The 25,451-nt window shown below is 44.7% G+C and overlaps 1 protein-coding gene across 5 annotated transcripts; it reads right to left on the bottom strand.

The window, feature by feature from the left end:
* Positions 1–7,280: 7,280 nt before the first annotated feature.
* Akr1a1 (aldo-keto reductase family 1 member A1) lies at positions 7,281–23,524 on the bottom strand. Of its 5 annotated transcripts, none has more exons than XR_008721439.1 (10): positions 23,194–23,523; positions 15,141–15,230; positions 12,765–12,884; positions 12,132–12,283; positions 11,130–11,325; positions 10,644–10,843; positions 10,227–10,299; positions 9,546–10,097; positions 8,865–9,086; positions 7,281–7,438 (listed from the first exon to the last, which is right to left on the bottom strand). XR_008721439.1 is itself a non-coding variant. In XM_055618542.1 (10 exons), the coding sequence occupies exons 2-9, from the start codon at positions 15,219–15,221 to the stop codon at positions 8,083–8,085; spliced, it is 1,026 nt and encodes a 341-aa protein (XP_055474517.1). In that variant the 5' UTR covers positions 15,222–15,230; positions 23,194–23,524; the 3' UTR covers positions 7,281–7,438; positions 8,071–8,082. The 5 variants fall into 5 exon arrangements, 2 of the variants coding, with proteins under 2 accessions (XP_055474517.1, XP_055474518.1); XM_055618542.1 differs by lacking the exon at positions 8,865–9,086 and adding an exon at positions 8,071–8,199 and having other exon boundaries at positions 10,011–10,097; positions 23,194–23,524; XR_008721438.1 differs by having other exon boundaries at positions 8,865–10,097.
* Positions 23,525–25,451: the final 1,927 nt, after the last annotated feature.

The following is a 25,451-nucleotide window of genomic DNA, read 5'->3' on the forward strand; positions in this document are numbered from 1 at the left end:
CCGGCAACCGATGACGAAGGACGATGCTGACCTCGGATTGGCTGCGGGTGAAACTATCGCTCTTGATTCAAAACTCAAGAGAGGCGAAGCGAAGCAAATTATTTCCTCCCTCTGGACCCAGACCCGTTGATTGGCCCAGCCCGGTGATGCCCTCATCTCACATCCTACCCACATCCAAGATTGAGTTGTTGAGCTAAATCCCTGTACTGAAAACTCTTTAAGTATTTTAACTGTCTCTTCCATTATTTTGTCTTTCATATTTTAATCATGTCTCACAGAGATCGGCCTGCCTCTGTCTCCCAAGCGCAATGACTACAGGCACCACCACACCCACCTTGTTTTACAACTGTCTGTAACTCCAGTTCCATGCCAGAGATACCACGAACACACACAAAGCACATATACGTGTATGCAAGTAAACACTCATACACCTAAAATAAAAGTTGGCTCAGAGTTATGTAAGAGCACTTGTTATTCTTGTAAAGGACCCTGGCTCAGTTCCCAACACCTGCATGGGGGCTCAGCCCTTCCTTGGGCACCAGGCATGCATGTAGTACATAGACATACATTTGGGTAAAGCACGTATTCACAGAAAATGGAATAATTTAAAAAAAAAAAAAGATTATTTTAGTGGGGCATGGCGGCACACACCTTTATAATTTGCGTATTTGTAGTTTATGTACATCGGTGTCTTGCCTGCACGTATGTCTGTGAAAGGGTGCTGAATCCCTTGGAACAGGAGTTACAGACAGTTGTGAGCTGCCTTGTGAGTCCTCAGCAAGAACAACCAGTGGCCTTTAACCACTGAACTGTCTCAGCAGCCCGAGCACACACCTTGATCTCAGCAATCAGGAGGCAGAGTCAGTCTGATCTCCCTGAGTTCGAGGCCAGCCAGCCTGGTCTACACAGCTAGTTCGAGGACAGCCAAGGATACACAGAGAAACCCTGTCTCAAAAAACATCATAACAATAATAATAACAACAACTTGTTTAGAAGGCCAAGCGTCATCACAGACACCTGAAGTCCCAGCACTCCAAAGACAGAGGCTCTGTCTTTGAGTCTGAGGCAGCCTAATCTATATAGAGAATTCCAGAACAGCCAAGGCTACATAGTGAGATCCTATCTCAAATACATGTCTGAGTGTGTGTGATCGTGAGTGCTGTGCGGCAGAGGGAAGAAGATTGGATCCCCTCGAGCTGGGATTACAGGTAGTTCTGAACTCTAGGTGCAGGTGCTAGGAACCAAACTCCAGTCTTCTGGAAGTACAAGTGTTCTTGACTGCTGACCTCCCTTTCCAGTTTCCTTTCTTTCTTTCTTTCTTTCTTTCTTTCTTTCTTTCTTTCTTTCTTCCTTCCTTCCTTCCTTCCTTCCTTCCTTCCTTCCTTCTTTCCTTTCTTTCTTTACATAATTTTCACATACTTACTTTTTCCTTTTGGGTTTGTTGGGTTGGTTTTTTCAGACAGGGTTTTTCTGTGTAGTTGGTTGTCCTAAAACTCACTCTGTAGACGAGGCTGGCCTCAAACTCAGAGATCCCCCTGCCTCTGCCTCCCAAGTGCTGGGATTAAAGGTGTGTGCCACCACTGCCAGGCTTGTTTCTTTGTTTTTTGATGTTAAGCAACATGAGATATTTGAGTAACAAACTTAAAAAAAGTAAAAAATTAAGACTGGGCAGTCATGGTGAATGCCTTTAATCCCAGCATTTGGGAGGCAGGAGATCTTGACATTTGAAGCCAGCCTGTTCTACAGAGCAAGTTCTCAAAGGAGCCAGGGCTATACAGATAAACCCTGTCTCAAAAAAAATAGGTTGGCTTATTTTATATGTATGAGTGTTTTGCCTACGTAGTATGTCCCTGCCTGATGCCCATGGAGGAGAGCAGAGTGTCAGAGCCCCTCAGAATGGCGTTACTGGCAGTTGTGAGCCAATATGTGGGTGCTGGGTCTCAAACCCAGGTCTTGTGTAAGAACAAGAAGTGCTGTTCATCACTGAACCAGCTATATAGCTCCCTTTCCTAAAAACCTGTTTTGTTTTATTTGAGACAGGGTCTCACTGTGCAGCTCTGGCTGGCCTTGAACTCAGAGATCCACCTTCTTCCATCTCTGAGTGCTATAATTAAAGTTAGGCACCACCAAGCCTCACACTTTGTTGTTTTTTTTTTTTTTTTTTAGTAATTCTATAACCTAAGCCTAACCATACCTTCAGATTCCCAAAACAAGGTTTGTTTTGTTGTTGTTGTTGTTGTTGTTGTTTGAGGGGCTGACCTGGAACTATATATGTATATAAAGAGAGAGATCAATCTGGCCTCAAACTCAAAGATCTGCCTGCCTCTGGCTCCTGAGCACTATATTAAAGATGGATACCGCCACACCATTTGACTGTTTTTGAAAAGCTGAGCCTAGCTTCCAACTTTATGTAGCCAAGGATGATCTCGAATTCCTGATCCTCCTACCTCCACCTCTCAAGTGCTAGGATTATAGTTATGTGTCACCACACCCAACCTTTCCGGGAATTTTGAGACAAAGTCTAACACAGCCAAACACAGCCAGCATGAGATACAGAGTGGGACCCTGCCTCAAAAAGAAAAAAGCTAAAACAAAGACATTAGGACATTTTTTCAATCACATGACTGGTGGGCTGAGAAAAAACTGGAGGGTGGGTGTGTGCCTTTAATCCGAGTGCTGGGAAGGCAGAGAAATACCTATCTCCAGGCCAGCCTGGTCTACATAAATTCCAGAATGGCTCCTGCAGTGAGACTTCATTGTTGGTATAATGTTCTTTTGAAATGTATACACCTTACCCCTCTTCATTCAAATGCGGATTTCTCCCCCACACCCTTTGGTTTCAATCCGGATATTGCATTGTGATACTTATTCTAAGCATCCTATCTCAATTTGTGTAAACAGGCCAAAATAGGGGGTTGGAGAGATGGCTCAGTGGGTAAGAGCACAAAGGACCGGGGTTCAATTCCCAGCACCCACATGGCAGCTCACAACTGTCTGTAACCCGCATTCCAAGGGATCTGACACCTTCACACTAATGCACATAAAATAAAATTAAATAAAAAATAAAAAAAAAGACCAAAATAGACCAACGAGCCACAATGTTGAGCAATGAGGAGAGGCTAGCAGGGGAGAGATCTTGGAACAGCATGGAGAGAATGAACCAGACCTAAGATTTCATAAAAAGCAAGCATAATGGGTAAAAGCAAGCCATAAAGTCTAAATGTTAGGAAACTATGAGGTTCAGAAGGGAGTAACTATTGCCCAGCATTGTGTTCTAGATTAACTAAATAAACCCAGTTTCTGTGTGGTGATTTGGTTATACAGCTGCTTAGAACTAACAGCAACTTTACCAGAAGATATATCGCCACATACAACACCTCATCTCAGAGAGAGTGATTAATGGGGAGGGCTAATGAAATGGCTAATCAGGCCATAGGACCTGAGTTCAATCCCTGGATCCCATAAATTGTCAAGGGAGAACTATCTGCCAAAAACTGTCTTCTGATCTCCACAACACTTTACCACTGAGCTCCATCTCTGCCCTCTGATTTGATTTTTTTTTTTTTTAATTCCTTTAAGCAATAGGAAGCTGTAGAAGCATTTAGAAAGACAACATTGGCGATAGGGGAGTAGAACAGTGGGGGGTGGCACTTGTCTGCTCAGACCCTGAGTTCAATCCCCAACCCCAAAGAGTTACAAACCAAGCCTGGTGTAGTTATGGAAACAAAGGAGTAAAAAGGGGGTGAAGAAAAGGCATAAAAGCCCAGGCTGTTCTAGACTCAAGGAATCTTTCCTCAGCTTCCCAAGCACTAGAGTTTCCAACATGCCTGGTTTTAGATTGGTTCCTTGTCTCGATGGTGCTGCACACCTTTAATCCCCGTACTCAGGTGGCTGAGGCACAGGGATTTCTGAGGTCAAGGCCAGGCTGGTCTACATAGTGAGTTCCATGTTAGCCAAAGATGTATAGTGAGACTCCTATCTTGAGAAAGACTGATGCCTTTTGTGAGCTGTCAGTTATTTTTCAGGCCTCTTGTTAATATAGATGGTGTTCTGGTTTGGATAGAGAATGTTACTGTTCTTGGTAGTTCTATGTCAATTTGACAGAAACTACAGTAATTAGGGAGAGGGACTATCAGTCGAGAAAATGCCCCAGAAGACATGCCTATAGGCAAGCCTGTAGGGTATTCGTGATTGATATGGGCTAATTGTGAGTGATGCCATCCCTGGGTAGGTTGTCTTGTCCTGTACAAGGAAGCAGGCTGAGCAAGACATGGAGAGAAGCTAGCATGCCATGTTCCTCCATGCTCAAGGCATTATTTCCTGCTTCTAGGTTTCTGCCTTGAGTTCCTGTCTTGACTTCCTTCAGCAATGGAGTGTGACCTGAGAGTTCTAAGATGAACACTTTCCTTCCTAAATTGTTTTTGGTGATGGTGTTTCATGACAGCAACAAGACCTAAGACAGTTCCCAGTCTTGTGTTTGAACACCTGGTTCCTAGGTATTAGTGACGGTTTGGAAGGTTCTGGGATCTTTAGGAAGTGGCGCCTCACTGAGGAAGTGGGTCACTGTGGGAAGGAAGGCCTTAAGGTTTATAGCTAGCTCCATGTGATGTCGAATTGGTACTTCCTAATCTTTCAGATGTGAGCAAGCTGCCCCATTCTCCCATCACCAGCTTGCCGCCATGTCTTCCCTGCTTCCCCCCAAAACGTGAGCCAAGATCCATCCATCTTTCCTTTTAGTTATCAGGTGAGCACAGGGAAGAGTAGCTAACACAGACGGTGGGCTGGCCTGACTGAGAATGGCCCCCTTCTGTGCTTATTATTTGAATGCTTAGTTTTTAGTTGGTGGGGCTGTTGTGGGGGCCTTGTTGGAGGACACATGTCACCAGAAGCAGGCTTTGATGTTTAAAAGCCCAAATCAGGACCAGCCTTGTTATCTCTCTGCCTCCAACTTTCTGGTAAGACATATAACCTCTCTGTTCCTACCCCAGTGTCATGACTACCTGTTGTCACACCCCCACTATGATGATCTTGGACTCATCCTCTGAAACTATAAGCAAGACCCCGGTTAGAGGCTTTTTTTTAAAAAAAAGTTTATTTAGTATTTATTTATACAGTGTTCTGTCTGCATGTACACCTGCACACCAGAAGGGAGCACCCGATTTAATTATAGATGGTTATGAGTCACCATGTGGTTGTTGGGAATTGAAATCAGAACCTATTGGAAGAACAGCCAGTGCTCTTAACCACTGAGGCATCTCTCCAGCCCAAGAGCAGTGTTCTTAACCTCTGAGCCATTCCTCCAGCCCCCAACTTTCTTTCAAAATAAATAAATAAATAAATAGATAGATAGATAAATAAATAATAGTGTAGGCCAGGCAGAGGGGGCACACAGGCTAATCCCAGCACTTGGGAGCCAGAGACAGGTGGATCTCTGGGTTTGAGACCAGCCTGGTCTACTGAAAATTCCAGGACAGCCAGGGTAACACAGAAACCCTGAAATAAAAAAAAGAGAGAGAGAGAGAGAAAGGAAGGACAGACCCTAGCATAACTGTGTTTTTAAGTATGTATGTGCAAAGGCACCTGTGTGGAGGTCAGAAGACAACTCTGTGGAGATGATTCTCTCTTTCCACCTTCACATGGGTTCTGAGGATCAAACTCAAGATGCAGCAGGCACAGTCTCGAATGTCTTTCTTTTTAAATAATTTTATTTTTTTAAATTACATGATATATCGCTTATGTATATGAGGATTTAAGTGTGGATGGCCACGGAGGCCAGAGCTCATCCTGCTATGAGCTGATACGAGCTGCTGGACATGGGGGCTGGAAATCAAACCCGGTCCCAAGCATGAGCTCTTCTTCACTGTTGAAGTCTCTCTCTAGAGGGCCCTCATTGAGCATCTTGACAGCTTGATTTTTTTTTTTTTTCAGGAGCAGGGAAGTGGTATTACAGAATCTCAGGATGGCCTCAATCTTGACTACTTAACTACAAATGACTATGAACCTGATTCTCCTGCCTCCACTCCCTAGTGCTGGGATTACAGGATTACATCCACACACTAACTTTATTGATGCTGAACTCTGCGGTCTTCAAACTTGCTAGGCAAACATTGCACCAACTGAGCTTATTCCCAGCCTCTCTAGCACAATTTAACCAGCCAAGCCCTTATTACCAGGCTCCTACCATTTTGGCATCATTTTTCGCTCCCTTCATATTCTGTACTCACTCTTAGTTTCTGTCACATCTTAGATTTTTCCAAAACCATCCAATTTCAAAGCTTTTCCCCAAGCTGTCTAATTTGGAATGCTGTTCCTACTCTCACCTCCTTTAACTAACTAATCATCACTTATCCTTAAGACCTCAACTAATTAAATAAGAAGGCTTCACGTGATAGACTTCTCCCAATTATAATTAAACTAATTGTGTGATTACTTAAAGTCTGTCTCCTCAAATAGACCACAGGGACCAGCACATCTTAGTTATACTATATCCCCAGGGACTAGCACTATGCTTAATACACATGCACTCATGAATATTAGTGAACGAAGATAAATGCTTTAACCTGAAAGAACCCTATGGATAGAGCTTAAAACCAGATTGAGTCACCAAAATTCTTCCTAAATCTATTAGTAACGTCTGATGGGGTAAGATAATTATCATCTTAGGTGAAGGCTTTAAGTGACAAGGCTTTGATCCTGATACCCGCCTCCTTCAGATAACCTGTGCACACTCACTGTAGTACCCAAGAGGAACAAAGCCTACCTTTCATATTCTGCAAGCAGAGACCCCTAAACATGTAATAATATCTTAGATGGTGGGAAGCACGCTTCCTCTTCTTAAATTAAGGCACTGACTAGAGTAGGGGATGGTAAATATTAAAGATCCAGTTTTGCTTTAAAACCTCAGTAAGTGGGCTGGAGAGATAGCTCAGAGGTTAAGAGCACTGGCTGTTCTTCCAGAGGTCCTGACCATAACCACATGGTGGCTTATGACCGTCTATGAGGAGATCTGGTGCCCTCTTCTAACCTGCAGGCACACATGCAAACAGAATACTGCATACATAATAAATATATAGATAAATAAATAAATGAATGACCCTTAGTAAGTGCCAGTCTATCAATTCGAGGTGTAAAATTTCTGGCATTTTGTAGAGCATTAGGAAAGCATGTATAGAGGTATGTATACACGGAGAGATGGATAGATAGAGAGATAGATAGATAGATAAAAGACAACAACTTTGATCCCACGCCTAACCAGACAAGTAAGTCAGGCAAACAGTGTATACACTCCAATGGCTTTATTGACTTCTTCTTTCTCAGGTATAGTAGGCAATACTTAGCACAAGAGCTGACACGGAGGCTGAGAAATAAGGTCTCAGTACGGGTCATTAAAGGGATACAGGGGATGTCCAGCATCTCTGGGAACCCTCTTCCCATCCACCTGAAAAGAAAGACAAATAAAAAAAAAAAAAACTCATCAGCAAACATTGATATTCCAAAGACCTAGACATTCCAAATTACCTCCAATTCTTCTGAAGAATTTCACCTATCCATAGCACTCTACCAGGTGACATCAGTAGGACCCAATCCTCAATTAATGTCCTCCAGCATCAAACCCACAGCCTGGTACATGGTTGGCCCTGCTTTTAAGACTCTGTCGTCTAACCCCTTGATGGGGGAGCAACCTTACCAGGCCACCGAGGAAGACAATGCAGCCAGTCCTGATGAGACCTGATAGACTAAGGTCAGAGGGAAGAGGAGGAGGATATCCCCTATCAGTGGACTTGGAGAGGGGAATGGGAGGAGATGAGGGAGAGAGGGTGGGATTGGGAGGGCATGAAGGAAGGGGCTAAGCTGGGATACAAAGTGAATAAACTAAATAATTTTTTAAAAGATAAAAAAAAAAAAAACCTCTGTAGTCTCAACTGAAATAATGTGCACAGAATCCGATTATCTCCTTACAGATAGCAGACTTCAACAAGGTCAAGAATGCTTTTTGACCTCCACTCTTATTATTTAACTGGAGAAATTAAATAGGTTATAAGATAATCAAGAGGCAGGACTGAGACTCACAGGTTTTGTATATTACACCTGAGCCATACTAATTTTCTCCAACTTCAAGAGAACAAGATCATTGGAGCAGAGCTTGGTGTAGCACAGAACTTGGTAAGCTGAGGCAAGAAAATGAAGAATGGAGAATGCCTAAAAGGAAGGAAAGGAAAACAAAAAGGCAAAGGGAAAGAAAAATCAGGCAGAAGGAATGGCAGGAGTTCAAAGCCAGCCTGAGATACATAGTGAACTCCACCAAAGTATGAACTACAATCTAAGTCCCCATCTCAAAACCAAACAAACAAAAGCACTGTACTTGCCCATCACCACCTGTGGCAAGCAAAAGCACTGAGATCATGAGAAGCGGTGAGCTGGGTCTGTCCCTCACCTGTTGCAATACAAGAAAGTGGGCCCTGAACCTTGTTTGGGAAGCACAGTAGAGCTGGCCCTGGTGGAGGGGGCAGATGAGCTGGCCCAAGGGCCAGAATGCTGAAGAGTTGGCCCTATCTCTGGTCAAGCATGAGATGGCAGGTGGCGTGGATGCAGGAGTGATACCATCCCTCTCCCATTACCACCCGCAGTAGGCAGGAGAGCTGACTCTGGGATCATGAGAGGAGAAGAGCTAGCCTTGCCTCCTCACTAGCTGTAGCACTTGGGAGGGCAGGGTGTGCACCTCATCTGGACAACACACTGGAGTTGGCCCTGATGGTGAAGGCATGGTGAATAGAGACTGAAGGCGTAAGAACAGGAGAGCTGACCCTGCCTCTTGCCAGTGGCAGCATTGGGTGGCCTAGCCAGAGCAATGTTGGAGAGCTCACCCCGGTAAGGTAAGGAAAAACCAGCGTAATGACCAGCTCAGCTACCACCCAGGTCCAGATCCAGGGCTCTGAGTTGGTGTGAAACTTCCAGTCCTTCTGTTCCAAAGCTGCAGGATCTCCATGACACAGGGCAACAACAGGAGAACTAGGAGGAGTCCCGATGAGGATCCAACATTGATGGTGTTACAGAAGCCAGAGATCTTGAACCAGACCAATGACTCACTGCAGGGAACATTTGCAAACAAAGATGTATGGGCAGAGGGACACCTGACATACGGCAGCTTCCACGGTGAGATGGTCTCTATGCATTGTTTATTTGTTATTGCAGTTGTTAAGTGTGGTTTATTTTGGGGAGTTCCAAGGGCAAAGGGTGGATATGAGGGGATGGGGAGATGAGCGGGACTGGGGTATATAAGGTGAGACTCACAAGAATCAATAAGAAGTTAAAAAAAAAAAAACGGTGGGGGGAGCCAGGCATGATGGCACAGACTTTTTTTTTTTTTTAATGTACAGTGGTGTTTGACTGCATGTACATCTGTGTAAGGGTGTCAGATCCCTGGAACAGAAGTTACAGACAATTGTGAGCTGCCATGTGGGTGCTGCGAATTGAACCCAGGTCCTCTGGAAGAGCAGTCAGTGCTCTTACCCACTGAGCCATCTCTCCAGCCCAAAGGCACACACCTTTAATACTCAGGAGGCACAGACAGGCATATCTCTCTGAGTTCCAGGCCAGCCAAGGCAATATAGTGAAACCCTGTTTCAAAAAAGTACAAAAAGCCAGACACAGTGGTGCACAACTATAAACCCAGTACTCAAGGAGGCAGAGGCAGGTGGATCGCTATGAGTTTGAGGCCAGCCTGGTCTACAAAGTGAGTCCAGGACTTCCAAAGCTACACAGAGAAACCCTGTCTCAAAATAGATAGACAGACAGATAGACAAAGAAGAAGGAAGACAGGGAAGGAGGAAAAGAAACACACGCTACACCTTGGGTAGCAATCCCACCCACATTCTTCTCCAAGCAGCAGGCCTGAGGCCAGACCTAGGCCACCACACTCCAAACCTCCTATGAAGGTGCTCCTATTGAAGCAGGCCTGAGCATGTCACCTATTCCGTGTTCCTTGACTCTAAATGGTTACACATTCTTACCGTTATCATGGGCACAATATACCGCCAATTTTTGTTCAAAGCATCTAATTGCTTCATTTCCTCTGGGCTTAAGGTGAAATCAAATACCTGGGGAACAGAAAAATCAGCCTTGTGAGTGGTAGTTGGAGTCCCCCAATACTGGCTACTTAACAGTCAGAATCAGGGCCAGAACAGATCTCAAATAGACGGAAGAAGAGAGAACCCATGACCAAGTACCTGAATGTTCTGAAGGATTCGTGAAGGAGTGATGCTTTTGGGGATGCAGATTACTTTCCGCTGAACCTGCCATCTATGGGGAATGAAGACAAGGAAAAGGAGTTAGTATTCAGAAACACCATCTTAAACCTTAATGCAGCCCTCCCTAATTCCTTGACCACCTGAGCCTCGATGAAAGAGGCAACATGCCTTTAGAGCACCAGATAAAATCTTCCGCCTTAATCGGGCACATTGAAATTAAAAAAAATCCCTCAAGCTGGGGGTGGTGGCTCATACCGCTAATGCTAGCTAGCACTCTGGAGGCAGAGGCAAGATCTGTGAGCTCTGGCCAGCCTGTCTCAAATAATTCCCTCAGTCCTTGCCTCCCAACCAGGCCTTTCCCCTACCAGAGACCTGTTTTTCAAAAGTGTCCCATACCTGAGCAAGATTTGAGCTGGAGATCTGCCATGTTTTTCAGCTAGTGCCAAGACCACTGGTTCCTCAAGCAGGACTGGCTCATCAGGGTGGTGCCAAGCACGATCAGGGGAACCCAACGGGCTGTAAGCAGTTACTTCCAAGCCTCGAGCTTGACAGTGGGCAATGAGCTCATTTTGAGCCAAGTATGGATGGCATTCCACCTGAAACAAGTTAACAAGCTTTCAGCATGGGGTGGCCACAGCCAGCTTACCTGACCCCATCTAAACTCTGCATATCACAGCCCTCTGCTGTTGACCTCTACTGCCTTTAAGCCCATTTGTTTTCACTGGTGAGTTTACGCTCTTCCAGACTTCAAATCCACCTTCACACAGAGAACTCCTGCAGCACTTCTAACAACTTGACACCTCCATTAAGGAGACTCATGACCTGATTCCTCCTGCTCTGTACACACAACACATTTTCCTGGAATCTGTTTGAAGTGCTCACCTGCAAGACAGCTGGGCGCACTGAGGCCACACTGAGGATGTCATCAATCTGCCGACTGCTGAAGTTGGACAAGCCCAGGGCTCTCACCAGCCCCTTTGCCACCAGAGCCTCCATAGCCTTCCACGTCTCCTTATAGTGGATGGAGTCGTAGCGGATAGTTTCGTCAGCATTCTTGGGAAAGGGGTTGTCTCCCCGCCTACGTGAAACAGAGGCCAATAAGTGTCAGCAAAAAGGTCAGGCTTCTGCCCTGCCTGTTCATCCAGCTATTCCATGTGCCATTACCACAAGACAAAGGGATAAAAGGACAAGAATTGAAACAGCAATGCTTCCTTATCCTTCCGGTTTGTGACTCGGGCATTTCATCTACATGGAATGCCTGTCCCTTTTTCTCTTTTTCATAGGCAGATTCTTTTTTTTTTTTTTAATTTTATTTTATTTTTGGTTTTTTGAGACAGGATTTTTCTATGTAGCCCTGGATTTCTGAAATTAGCTCTGTAGGCCAGGTTGGCTTTGCACTGAGAAATCCACCTGCCTCTGCCTCTTGGGTAGTAGGATTAAAGATGTGCACTGCCATGCCTGGTTCATGGCCCAGATTCTATCTCCTCTCCTCTAGCACAGCTTCCTTAACGCCGTATTCTTCAGGGGGTTTCTACTCATCTGACAAGGGCACGGGGCTGATGGAAGACTTCCCACAGCCTCTGCTGATAAGTTCACAGCCAGACCCTTGGGGGAGCTACTTCATAAGCAGAGCAGCACGTTTCCTGAGTGAACAGCAGAATCCTGGGGAACACTCATATAAACGCAGGATATGAACTAGACGCTATCCTCTTTATATACCTCAGCCCCTAGCTGCAGAAAGGGCAGAGTCCCGGGGTACGTAAGGTCCTCTGCTTGCTCCACAGATAATGCTCTTATCCTACTCTGCAGCTGTGAATATAATAAACTACAAACATTACCACACCCAGCCCAACTTCCAGAAACAGCTGAAGGGGCAAGGCTTACTCAAAGGCATAAGGCCAGTGCATCAAATAGAGGTCCAGGTACTCCAGCCGGAGATCAGCCAGTGTCTTCCGGACGGCAGCTTCTACATCCTCGGGGTGGTGCTTAGTATTCCACAGCTTGGATGTCACAAACAGCCCCTCTCGAGGCACTGCCTGCGACAGAGGCAGAGCCCACTGTGAGAAAACCCCTGAGCACTCAGACTTACCTACCCACACCTCCAGGAGAGAAACAGAGTGTGTCCCAGAATGTTACCCAATGCAAAACCATCAACCTAACTTAAAATTGGAGGTTTTCTTGTTTTTCTCTCTATTTCTTTGATTGTTTTGTTTCAGCGACAGGGTTTCTCTGTGTATCCTTGCCTGTCCTGGACTCACTTTGCAGACTCACAGTGATCCGCCTGCCTGTGCCTCCCCCAGTGCTGGGATCACAGGCGTGCCCCACCGTGCCGGGCTGCAAGGTTTTCTATTTAATGCTGTTGTGTCAATCTTAAGTATGAACTTTGCGGATGACAATGTTGAAAGGACAGATGCACTGAAAGCCGATGCCAGTTTCCCTAACTCATCTAAGACCAAGTCCCAGCTTCAGCCCTAGGTTCTCAAACCCTACTTCCATCTTTGTATCCCCAATTCTCACCTTGCCTGGTCCCACATTCTCCTTCAGGGCCTCTCCAATCTCACTCTCGTTGCCATAGACAGCAGCACAATCAATGTGGCGGTAGCCTGCACTGAGGGCATATTTAATGGCTGCCTTTACCTGCATTGAAAAAAGAAGAAAAAAAAATTTCAGTTCTACTGGTTTGAGCTGGTAAGGGAGAAAGATTACATGAAGGCCACCCATGAAGATGAGGGTGAGAAGATTAAAAAAAGAGATTCTATTTGCAGCCAGTCCTAAAGATACCTGATAAAACAGGGTCAGATGAAAGGGGAGGAGGACCTCCCCAATCAGTGGACTTGGAAAGGGGCAGGGAAGAGGTGAGGGAGGGAGGGTAGGAAAGGAAAGGAATGAAGGAGTGGGAAACAGCTGGGATACAGAGTTAATAAAATGTAACTAATAATAAAAAAAATAAATAAAATTTTCAAAAAACAATACAGTTCTAGGCAGGGGTTATAGCTCAGTTGGTAGAGTGCTTTGCCTAGTGTGTATGAAGTCCTAAATTTGGTCTCTAGAATAAACAGACTGTACTGACTTATGGCTGTAAATCAGCCCTCAGGCGGTAAAGGCAGGAGGGTCAGAAATCCCAGCTCCAGTCTGGAGAGACAGCGGAGACTAGCTGCTCTTCCAAAGAACCTAGGTGCGTTCCCAGAATCTACACGGCTGCACAGAACCTTCTGTAACTCTGGCTTCAGGGGATTAGATATAGTCTTCTGACTTCTGGGGACACTAGGCATGCACACGGTATAGTATACATACATACACACAGCAAAGCATTCATGAGCATAACGTAAAATAAATAAATCTAAATTAAAAAAATAAATAAGAAAAAAAGAAAGTTCAAGGTCATCCTATAATCCCAGCACTTAGGATTTACAGCAAGTTTAAGGCCAGTCCTGGGCTACAGAATGAGAGCATGCTAAAGTGAGCAACAACACAGAGGAAGCAAAAGAAGGGAGGAGAAAAGGAAGAAAGGAAGAAAGGAAGAAAGGAAGGAAGGAAGGAAATTCCTAGGCTTAAGGGCCAAGGCAGTGAAGAGAGGTACCTCAGAGAGCCACATATACAGAGTAAGCTCTGGGATCCTAGGCTAGTAAAACAGGTGGAGGGTAGAGATTTTAGAAGGCTTCTTAAAAAAAAAAAAAAAAGAAAGAAAGAAAAAAAATTAAGATTTGGAGCTGGAAAGATGGCTCAGCAGTTAAGAGCACTAGCTTCTCTTCCAGAGGTCCTGAGTTCAATTCCCAGCAACCACATGGTGGCTTACAACCATCTATAATGTGACCTGATTCCCTCTTCTGGCAGGCAGGTGTACAAGCAGATAGAGCACTCAAATACATGAAATAAATTAAATCTTTTTAAAAAACTAAGATTCTTTTATTGTGTTTTATGTGGATAAATATTTTACCTGCATGCATATATGTATATCACATGTACACCTGGTGTCTAAGTTAGCAGAGGCTTCAGGACCCCTGGAATTGGAGTTATGGATGGCTATGAGCCACTGTGTAGGTGCTGGGAATCAAATCAGGTCCTCTGCAAGAGCAGTAAGTGCTCTTAACTACTGAGCCACTCTCTACAACTCCCCAACACTGCTCTCCCAGCCACAAAAAAATAAAAATAATAAAAATGATTTTAACAAATCTTCTAAAAAAACAGCAAGATATAAGCTGGAACTAGAGTCCCTTAAGGAGAGAGAAGAAAGCAGAGACGGAGTCAAAAAAACATCTCAGTTAATCTGCAAAAACAACAGACTTAATAATTCCAGCACTCAGGTGTCGGGGGTTGGTCTAATGCTAATTACTGGCCCCCAAGATCTGGCTACCCCCCAGACAAGTACATTCTCACTATATACCAAGTGATGCTGTGTAAACTTTGCTTGGCAATATTCTCTGACTAGATAAATGAAGTAGCTGACAGCTTGTAGCTGGGCAGAAGAGAAGTAGGCAGAGCTTAGGTTCCTGGGCTTGGGGTCAGATGGAGACCACAAGGGGAAGAGAGAAGCAGGAAAACCCAGAAAAAAGGAAGTCTTCATGGAGCTACCATGAGGACATAGCCATGTGGGCTGGTCTGATGGAACAGAAGCAGCCCTGGCAGGAACAATTATGGCAAATAACTTGAACAGCAAAATAGCTTAGAGGGTTGATGTCTGCCCAGTTACTGTGCTTTAAAGCTTATATAATTCTAAAAGTTCTCTGTCTTGATTATTTGGGAACTAGCTGGGGTAGAAAAGCTCTTCAGAGTCTAATTTTACATTCTGCAACACACAGGGGGTTACTGGAGAAAACACAAGGTCCCTCTTGCAAATCCCTCCTACTCCCTGACAGAGACTCAAGAAGTCTCCATCCTCTTCCCAATCCTCACCTGCCCCGGCTCACTCTTCCATGTCCCAAGCCCAATCAGAGGCATGTTCTGTCCAGTGTGCAAAAGGACACAGGAAGCCATCACCGTACCCTAAAACACAGACAAGAAATAAATGGGAAGGAGATTCGTGCTACCGTGAGCCTTAGCCATCTGCTGCTGCAAACATGGTTCAGAAAGGGGTGGAGAAGAGTGGTGGAACAAAAACCTCATTACACATGTGCTGTGAGCAGAGACAGAGACAAGGTACCTGAAATAAGCAAATCCAGTAGCTCCCAGACAAACACTAACCAGACTACTAGCCTGGTTGGCCTTTCTTCACACAGCAAGGCTATAGATCAATGTTCAAAAGCTCCAGTTTTGAGGTTAAGAGAGTAGCTCAGTGGTACAGCACTTGTCTAGCATGCACAAGGCCCAGAATGTCATCCCTAGGAACAAACACATACTACAAACCCGGCATAGACATACGGTCTGTAATGCCAGCATTCAGGAAGCTGAGATAGGACCAAAAGTACCAAGCTGGCAGTGGTGGCACAAGCCTCTAATCCCAGCACCTAGGAGGCGGAAGTCGAATCTCTGTGCTTTAGAAGCCAGCATGGTCTACAAGGCGAGTCCAGGACAGCCAAGGCTTCACAGAAAAACCCTGTCTTGAAAAACCAAAAAATAAATAAAAATCCAAAACCTCTTCCAGTATTCAGGAGGCAGAGGCCGGTGGTTCTCTGTGAGTTCATGTCTTCTAGCCAGCCAGGGCTATTAAACAAACAAAACAACCCAAAAGTAAGCCAAAACAAAAATAGTTCCAGTATCAAAAGCAAAACACCAGACAAATAAACCAGGTCTCAAGCCAATGTAGGCCAGACAAATGTCACCAGGCAGTAGTGCCACAGGTCTTTAATCCCAGCACTTAGGAGGCAAAAGCAGGTGTATCTGAGTTCCAGGACAGCCAGGACTACAAACAAAACAAACAAACAAAAAGCCTGTTTTGGAAAAATAAAATACAAATACTGACAAAGGTCATTATGAAACAAGATTTCACAACAGAACAGGCCCAGAAAAGGATGACTGCTCTGAAGATGAAATGAATGTATCCAGCAGAAACATTTCAACATCAGAACTAAAGCTTTTTAACACAGACTCTCTGAATCCTTCTCACACATGTCTGAATGGCCAAGTTCAGAGGCTTGAATGAGCTACTTCAAGTGAAGTATGCCACATACCATTTTTCAGATGAGAAAATAGGATCAGAAAGGTAAACTTATTTGCCCTGTATAGGCAACAAAGTGGAAGAATTATGGATGTAAGGAAAAACTTCGAAAGAGACAGGTAAACAGATCTATAAAAAAATATACCCCTTGTTGGGTATTCTGGTACACGCCTTTCATTCCAGCACTTGAGAGGTAGGAGCAGGCAGATCACTGTGAGTTCCAGGCCATCCTGGTTCACAGAACAAACTTCAGGCCAACCAGAGCTGTATATAGTAAGACTTTATCTCAATAAGTAAACAATTAAAATAATATATATACTCAACCACGCAGTGGTGCATGCCTTTAATCCTAGCACTTGGGAGGCAGGTGGATCTCTGTGAGTTAGAGGTCAGCCTAGTCTACAGAGTGAGTTCCAGGAGAGCCAAAGCTCCACAGAAAAATCCTTTTTCAAGAAAGAAATAATAATGTATTTTTATATGTGTATAAAATATATATCCCTGTCATATATGATATGTTATAGAAAAGAAAATTAAATCCACAAAAAGAAATTGATTATTAATACCAGCTTTTAAGATGTTTGGACAAAGACTAGAGAGATGGCTTAGTGGTTAAGAAGACTGGTGACATCTTTAACCCCAGCACTCGGGAGGCAGAGGCAGGTAGATCTCTGTGAGTTAGAGGCCAGCCTGATCTACAAAGTGAGTTTCAGGACAGTCAAGGATACACAGAAAAACTGTCTTAAAAACCTAAAACAAAACAAACTAAACAAACAAACAAAACACTGGTAGATTTTCTAGAAGACCCAAACTCGATTGCCAGCACCATGGCAGCTCACAACCATCTGTAATTCATGTTACAATGCGTTCTTCTAGCCTCCTCGGGCATCACATATACATGGTACACCAGACATACAGAAGTAAAATACCCATAAACATTAAAAAAGAAAGAAAAGAAAAGAAAGAGAAGAAAGAGGAAGGCCGGGTGGTCAACTTCTTTAATCCCAGCACTTAGGAGGCTGAGGCAGAGAAAGCAGATCTCAAGGCCAGCCTGATCTACAAAGTGAGTTCCTGGACAGCCAGGGCTACACAGAATGATTTTGTCTCAAAAAACAACAACAAAAACAATCAAACAAACAGAGAAAAAAAAAAAAAAAGATAGGTAGGCGGTCAGTCAAACCGCATAAAAATTCTCAGTCAACCAATACTGAATGTTCTAGGAGTAGAGAAATAACATTTTAACAGGCTTCCTACACTCCTTTGTCAGTTTGGAAAAAAACGTCAATATGATGTGACAAGAGTTTTGGCCAAAATCTGCACAAAGGCTACACATGGACAGCCGAAAAGACAAAACCGCCTAGGATGGTTTCTTGGAGGTGGCACACACCTGTGATCTCAGCAGTGGGGAGGGAGAGGTTGTCAGATCTCTAAGTCGGAGGCCAGTCTGCTCTACAGAGTGAGTTCCAAGACAGCCAAGGCTACAGAGAGAAAACCTGTCTTGAAAAATCAAGCCAAACAAACAAACAAACAAACAAACCTCCCCATGGCCCCCCTCAAAAACAAAAACAAACAAACAAGGGGCTGAAGAGATGACTAGTGGTTAAGAATACTGTCTGCTCTTCCAGATGTCCTGAGTTCAATTCCCAGTGAACACATGGTGGCTCACAACCATCTATAATGTGATCTGGTGCCATCTTCTGATGTGCAGGTGTACATGCAGACAGAACATTCATATACATTAAATAAGTCTTAAAAAAAAAAAAAAAAAAAAAGTGAGGCTGAGCATAGTAGAGCAAGCCTGTGCTCCAAGCATTTGAGAAGTAAGGGCAGGAGGATCATCCTCCACCACATATTGAATCTGAAGCCAACCTGGGCAGCAGAGACCCTGCTTGCAACGAAAACAGGATAGTCGTAATTAGTCCCCGTACCAGGAGCCAGAGGCAGGAAGATCTCTGAGTTTGAGGCCAGCCTAGTCTACATAGCAAGTTCGAGGACAGTGAGGACAACGTAGGGAGACCCTGTCTCAAACAAGTAAAACACATCAAGTAAAAGATAGGATTGGTGGTAACAAGCCTGTAGTCCCAGCTGCTTGCTAAGATGAGACAGAAGGCGTGCAAGTTCAAGGACTGCCTGTGCTACACAGTGACTAGAAAGGCAGCCCAGGCAATACAGTGAAAACTTATCTCAAAACAAAAAAAGTGAAAAAACATCTGGGGCTGGAGAGAGGCTCAGAGTTCACGAGCACTGGCTGCTCTTCCAAAACTCCTGAGCTCAATTCTACTTATAATGAGATCTGGTGCCCTCTGCTGGTGTGTAGGCAGAACGCTGTAAATGTAATAAATACATAAATACAATAAAATGAATGGGGGGTGGAAGAGATCTAGGACTATAATGATAAACCAGTCTGCCTCCATCTTGGGCTTGACAGCCACCTTATAGTAAAACCAAACTGGGTTCATTTTTGTCTATGATTAAATGTTTTTCTCAAGGTTATGTTCCACCTTAACTACAAACGGTTTTGTTCTGCCTGTTCCAGGAAATGGCAACAATGCCTTTGTCTCAGGAGGTTCTGACCATCTTGCTAACCTACCTTCGTTTCTAAAGGTTACTATGACCACCTCCTTATGTTCTGCTGCTATAACCCTGCCTCTTCCCATTTGTGAACCCCCTACCGCTGCGCTATAAAAAATTTTATCTTTCCACATCCAATGCCGACCTTTTGCCAACCTTAGTGGGAGGCATCACGTGTACAGACATTTAAAAAAAAAAAAAAAAAAGAAAAGAAAAAGAAAGCTTGCTTTTAGTTTTTTTGGCCATAATGCTTTGGGTTGGTAGTCTTTCTCCTCCAATCTCTGTAACTAATGAAGTGGTGGGATGCTGACTGGAATGTTTGAGACCCTAGGTCCAATACGCAGCAAGTGGGGAGGAGAGCCAACATTTATTAAAAAGAGAAGGGAGAGAGAAGAATATTTACTTCAAAATCCAGTAAAGTAGAAATTACCTCTCCCCTTGATCTTCTCAGACCATAAATAGTGTCCTGGGGCTAATAACATCTTTATAAATATGAACTTTGTTTCCAGGTTTTAAAAGGTGTATGAAGGACAGGTAGTAAGCTGTGATTAAATGAACACACCAAAACTGAATTTTATAGCTTAGCAGAGCTTCAATATAAAAGCTGTTCTTTCTGCTGAAACTACAACAAAACCCACACACCAAACTGCACAGTCTTTGTAACCACAGATCTCCCAGGGGTCAAGCCAGCGGGTCGATGGCCAGGTCCCTGGGCTTGATCTCACACAGTAACCTGTTTACCTCCCCCAGGTTTCCCCCAGCATAGGGGAAGGCTATGAAATTACAAGGACGGAGACTGAACAAAAGCCTAGCTTATAGGGAACATGAAGGAAACCTTAATCTTGCTTCTTCATTCCTTTCACAGGTGAAACTGAAAACCAACAGAGCGGGATAAAAGGCAGGAAGAACAAACAAAGGTCTGTAAAGAATAAGAGCTTCCGAGAAGGGCGGCAGCAGAAGACAGATTTCCAACAGGACAGAAACTAATCCTAGGGTAGCTGAGATTTTTCTAGCAGTCTGCTTTAGGCAACAGCTTTCCAGTATAGCCCAGAAGAGCTGCTGACAAGACAAAAAGAAAGAGGTATTTACAGAAGTGTTTCCCGATTTTGAAGCCCTTTCCACTGACTCCAAACGACTCTGTGTCCTTTGGCTTTGTTCCCCATCCTCCTTTCCTTCCTTTGGTCAGGTCTGTGTTTTCAGTCATTTACAACTCTCACTGTTCCCACACCAGTTTAGCTGTCCTGGACTCACTCTATAGATCAGGCTAGCCTCCAATTCACAGATCCATCTGCCTCTGCCTCCCTGAGTGCTGCAATCTTCTGGGCCTTTCTGCCAGCAGTGGTCCACAGGTGTCCGAGACTAAAACGATCTCCTCAGATCTGTCTACGGACTGCTGGGTAGTCCAGGATCTAGAATGCACAAACTCGGATTTAAACCTCATCTCTGCTATTTCAAGAGACACATCTAATGCAGCTTACACAGTACCTGACTCATTCTCCTCTTTCTTATTCTCTAAATCACTGAAGACCCAAAGCCCTGAATAGCAAGTATTAAAACAAATCAAACAAAGCCACGCAGTAGTGGCACATGCCTTTAATCCCAGCAGTTGGGAAGTAAGAGGCAGACAGATCGCTGTGAGTTCAAAGCCAGCCTGGTCTACAGAGAAAGTTCCAGGACAGCCAGAGCTACACAGAGAAACCCTGTCTTGATCCTCGTACCGCCACCCCCCCCCAAAGAACCAATGCCTGAAGTTATCCTCTGATCTTCATACCCACTCATACAGTAGTAACAGAACATTCTTATAAATAGAAGTCATCTAAAGCGTTTTTATCGTCTCTTGCACTTCTGGAAACCATTTTTGAAAATCACCCTAAATATGTAATATTGGCCCAGATTTGCTCGGCTTTGTTTTCCGCATTAAAAATCCTGTTAGTAGCCAGTCATGGTGGCCAGGCCTTTCATCCCAGCACTCGGGAGGCAAAAGCAGGTGGATCTGAGTTGGAGGCCTGGCGGGGGTGGGGTGGGGGGGAGAGAATGACAAACAAAATCAATAAATAATAAAAAATACATACTTTCTGAGTTAGGTATGGTGGTGCACATCTGAGGCTAAGTAAGGCAAGATGACCCCCCGTGTTCACAGTGAAACAGCATTACATACTTAGACCCTGTCTCAAGAACACCAAAAGCAAGAAAATATAAAATAAATACATACACTTCCTGAGGCTGGATATAAAGCTTTTCTAGTATATTTACTCCACTGTTCCTACCCTAGCTGTGACCACTCCTATCTCCTACCTAAACCAAGCACCATTTTTATTTTGGACTTATTCAAAATCCATCCACCAAATCCAATCATGTGACTCCTTGGCTCAAACTGTTCTGCAATTCTCCCCGGGTTAAAGTCCAGACTCCTTTAAAACCTGGCTCCCCAGAGTTAATAAAATGTAACTAATAATAAAATAAAATAAAATAAAATAAAATAAAAATACGTTTAAAAAAAAAAAACAAAAAAAAAAACAAAAAAACCTGGCTCCCACACTCCTCATTTCCCCACTTTTTCATTTTCAGCTCTGTGAAACGAGCACCAGTTGACTCCAGGTCTCTGCACATTTTCTTTCCTCAAACTTCACACTTTCCTAGCTAATTGTGACTGACCTTTGCACTAGTACTGAATTTCTGGTTCCTTCCTGACACGTCTCATCACTTTCACACATAATTGTGTGTGTGTGTGTGTGTGTGTGTGTGTGTGTACCTACTGATAAGACTGTGTATCTTGCTGCTGCTTTTTATCCACAGAAAGGCAGAAAGGTTTCCCCCACCAACCTGGGTCATTCATCTGAACCCCTTACCATGCACTCACAGAAGCTAATGGAGGAGAGACCTTGAATACTGGGGCTTTTCTTTTTGATTTGGTTTTGTCCAGATATGGTCTCATGTATCTCAGGATGGCCTTGAACTCCTGATCTCCCTGCCTCTCCCTTCCAAGTGCTGGTTTTATAGGCATGAGATATTATGCCATGTTAGCTAGACAGCTTAGCTTGCTGGAAAAGCATCTGAGGAAGTCACTGATTCCATCACGGTCATTCTTTTCTTACAAAAGCAGAAGAAAAGTCATGTGTCTGCTGGGGAAGGTCTTACACATGTCAATTCTACCACCAAGCTACACTTGTTAGTATTTTGCTAGCTTTGGCAAGTTTTTGTTGTTGTGTTTTGTTTTGTTTTGTTTTAATGCTCTGGCTGGAGGTGTAGTTCACTCGGTATAGTGCTCGTCCTGGGGTTTGATTGCCAGCACTTCATAAAACCCTGCCTGGTGACTACAATTCCAGCACTCAGAGGTGGAGGCAGGAAGATCAGGGGATTCAAGGTAACCTTGGCTACACAGCACAAGTTCAAGGCAAGACTAAGATACAAGAGACCCTGTCTCTGGGGTTGGAGAGACAGCTCTGCTCTCGTTTCTCTGCTCTTGCTCTGCTCTTCTGGGTTTGATTCCCAGAAACCCACATAGCAGCTCACAACCATCTGTCACTCCGGTTACAGGGGATCTGTTGCTTTCTTCTGACCTCCATGGGCACCAGGCACCCACAAGGAGCACATACATACACACAGACAAAACGTATGAACATAAAATTAATGAATCTTTAGGGAAAAAAAAATCTTGAGACTGTCTCATACAAATAAATAATCAATCCCCCTGGACCAGAAAGGATCATACTGAAATTAAACCTGTCCTATGAACAAAGTGGAACCCTGGAAAATTAACAGGCCTGATCCGAACCTAGGCAGGTCCTAAAATCCTATGAACAGTCTAAACAATAAAATCCATTTAATAGTAGATAGGCTCAGTGATGTGAAGGTTCCGCTATTTTCACTTTAAAAGGGCTCCGAGGCGACAGAATAAAAAACCTCCAACTTTCCTCAAACCCAAGGCAAGGGCTCGAGCAAGCTCATCACTTCCTAGAAAGATCCCGGCACCTCCACTAGGAAAGGCAGAGACCCTAGAAAATACACGCAGATGAGAAAAATAAAGAGATGGCAACTAACATGTACAAAGTACTTAACATGTACCAGACACAAAGATTTATCCCAGTTCTCCCGACAGCACTGACGTTCCTGCCCGTTCCAACTCTGAGGAAGACCCGGAGAAACAGACAGTCTTCCGTTCTCAAATCCGCTGAAAAGCGCTCAAATCCGCAACGAAATCTCATCCCCCCTCAATCCTGCGGCCCCGAAGGACCCCGGCTTCTTCCTCACAAAACAGATGGGCCATCACCAGCAAGAACTCACCTTGGCAGTGAGCGCAGGCTGTGGAAAAGGCAGAGTGGTCAGAATTCAGTTCTGCACCCCAGTACTGAGCCAACAGGCCTCCGTTAAGCCCAGCGGTGGAGAGGGAGCCCCACCCCGGGGAGGAGCAAGGGCCGGGCTTCCAGAATCCTGCGCTGGCACAGCTAGGCCCCCTGTCCTGCGAAGCAGCTCGGGGTAGAAGCCAGAGCGGGGACTTTGCACATCGCTCCCCTGAGAACCTCTCGCTCCACCACGAGCCTCCGACGGGGGCTGGTGGAGGTGTCCAAACTGCAGGCGCACAGGCTTCTCGGACGGTCCTGGGCAGCTCAGCTGGCCACGCCTCCAACCGGCCCACAGTGCACCGCAGGCACCTCTCTAGGAAGGGATTCTTGTCCTTCCCGGAGACTACCCTCTATGATAGCGAGCGGGTCCTTCTGGCCGCCCATCCTGCTTTCTCTGAAGTGGATTCGTCGGGTTCTCAGAGCAGCCCCGACACAAAGTTTGACAGAACGCAGAAAGTTCCGCCTCTTCAGATCCCATTCTAGAAAGTTATTGAGTTTTCAGTCAGTACCTTGCACTGGCAATGTGCTAAAAACTTCAGAACCATGGGCGGGGGGCGTGGCTAAACCAGTACAGCGCTTGCTTCACGTAAAGTTCTGGATTCAAAATCCCAACACTGCATACAGCTGGGTTGTGATCCCCACACTCGGGAGGTGGAGGCAGGAGGACCAGAAGTTCAAAGTTGCCGAGGATGTAGCTCAGTTGGTAGACTGCTTGCCTATCAAATAGCGCCCTGGGTTCCAACCTCAGCATGGCATGGTAGCATATGCACATCTGAGCCCTCCGGATGTGAGGGCAGGAAAATCAGGAGTTCAAGGTCAGCCTCTCCTACCTATTTAATGAATTTAAGACCAGCCTAGGATACCTGAGACCCTTGTCAGAAAAAAAAAAAAAAAAAATCTAGACATGCAAAGTCATTCTCTCCTACAATGGAGAGACAGAGGTGAGCAGGATCAGAAGACTCAAAAACTCTTGCCTCCTTCACAGTGAGTTTGAGGCCAGCCTGAGATTCATGAGCACCTATCTAAAAGGAAAAAACCTGGAGCTGGAGAGATAGGGGAGGGGGTGGGGTAGGGGAGGGAATGGGGGTATCAGAAACATTTAATGCTTTTTCAGAGAACTAAAGTTCAGTTCCCAGCACTCATGTCACGATGCTCACGACCCCCTGTAACCCCAGCTCCAGGGGATTTAACATCCTCGTCTGCCCTCCATGAGCACCTGCATACAGCTCTCGCTCTCACGTGCTCTCTCTCTCACACACACACACACACATTCATTCATACACACATTTGTGTGTATATATAAATTAATAATTTAATTAAATCATAATATAAAAATCTAGGAATTTTGTTTGGAGGTTGTTTTATCTGTTCATTTTTGTTTTTTGTTGTTGTTTTTTGAGACAGGCTCTCATTACATGGCTTTGGAACTCATGTAAATCAGGTTGCCCCCCAAATCAGAGAGATCTGCCTGGCCCTGCCTCTCCCGTGCTGAGACTAAAGGCGTGCACCACCACCATGCTCAGTCCTTTTTCTTTTCTTTTTAAAATGTTAGTTTATTACCAGGTAGTGGTGGCACATGCCATTAATCCCAGCACTGAGGAGGCAGAGGCAGGCAAATCTCTGAGTTCAAAGCCAGCATGATCTACAGACTGAGTTCCAGGATGGCCAGGGCTACACAGAGAAACCCTGTCTCAAAAAAAAAAAAAAAAAAAAAAACAACGAAAATATTTATTTTTATGTGTATGTGTGTGCCTGAGCATATGTCTGTGTACTACATCCCTTGGGGCTGGTCATAGAAGTGCCTGCTTACTGATCCCAACAGGAGGTCTCGCACAAACTATGTCTATTAAGAAGCACAGCATCTTATATGCTATTTCCAGGGCAGAAATGGGACATAGCAAGCAGAAAGGATCATACAAACGGGACTAAACCAGAGGAAAGCTAATCAAACAGTGTTGCCTAAGGGGGAACACGGGATACCTCAAAAACATTACAGCCCAGGCACACCGCAGCTAACGGCGGTGGACTGCTAACCATAGCCCCATTCAGTGGGAAGAGTTGGGTTCTCAGGATCTGAAGCAGCAGCTTTCCCCCTAGGCCCTGGCTTCAGGCCGTTACAGGCCTTGCCAGGCATGTTTCTGGTTTTGAAGAGGAGTTAGGTACATTCCCGGTAGTCAAGAGAACAGAAGCTGAAGCAGA

This window comes from Psammomys obesus, unplaced genomic scaffold, assembly GCF_907164565.1.
Source record: "Psammomys obesus unplaced genomic scaffold, mPsaObe1.curated_primary_1811, whole genome shotgun sequence".
Taxonomy (NCBI): Eukaryota; Metazoa; Chordata; class Mammalia; order Rodentia; family Muridae; genus Psammomys; species Psammomys obesus.

Excerpts from the sequence above, each read along its gene's own strand:
- Akr1a1 (XM_055618542.1), bottom strand. The coding sequence starts at position 15,221 with ATGGCTTCCTGTGTCCTTTTGCACACTGGACAGAACATGCCTCTGATT. Across the intron at positions 12,284-12,764 it reads AGAATGTGGGACCAGGCAAG|GCAGTGCCTCGAGAGGGGCT; the intron begins GTGAGAATTGGG and ends CCTCTGTCGCAG. Across the intron at positions 10,844-11,129 it reads TGCGCCCAGCTGTCTTGCAG|GTGGAATGCCATCCATACTT; the intron begins GTGAGCACTTCA and ends AACTTGTTTCAG.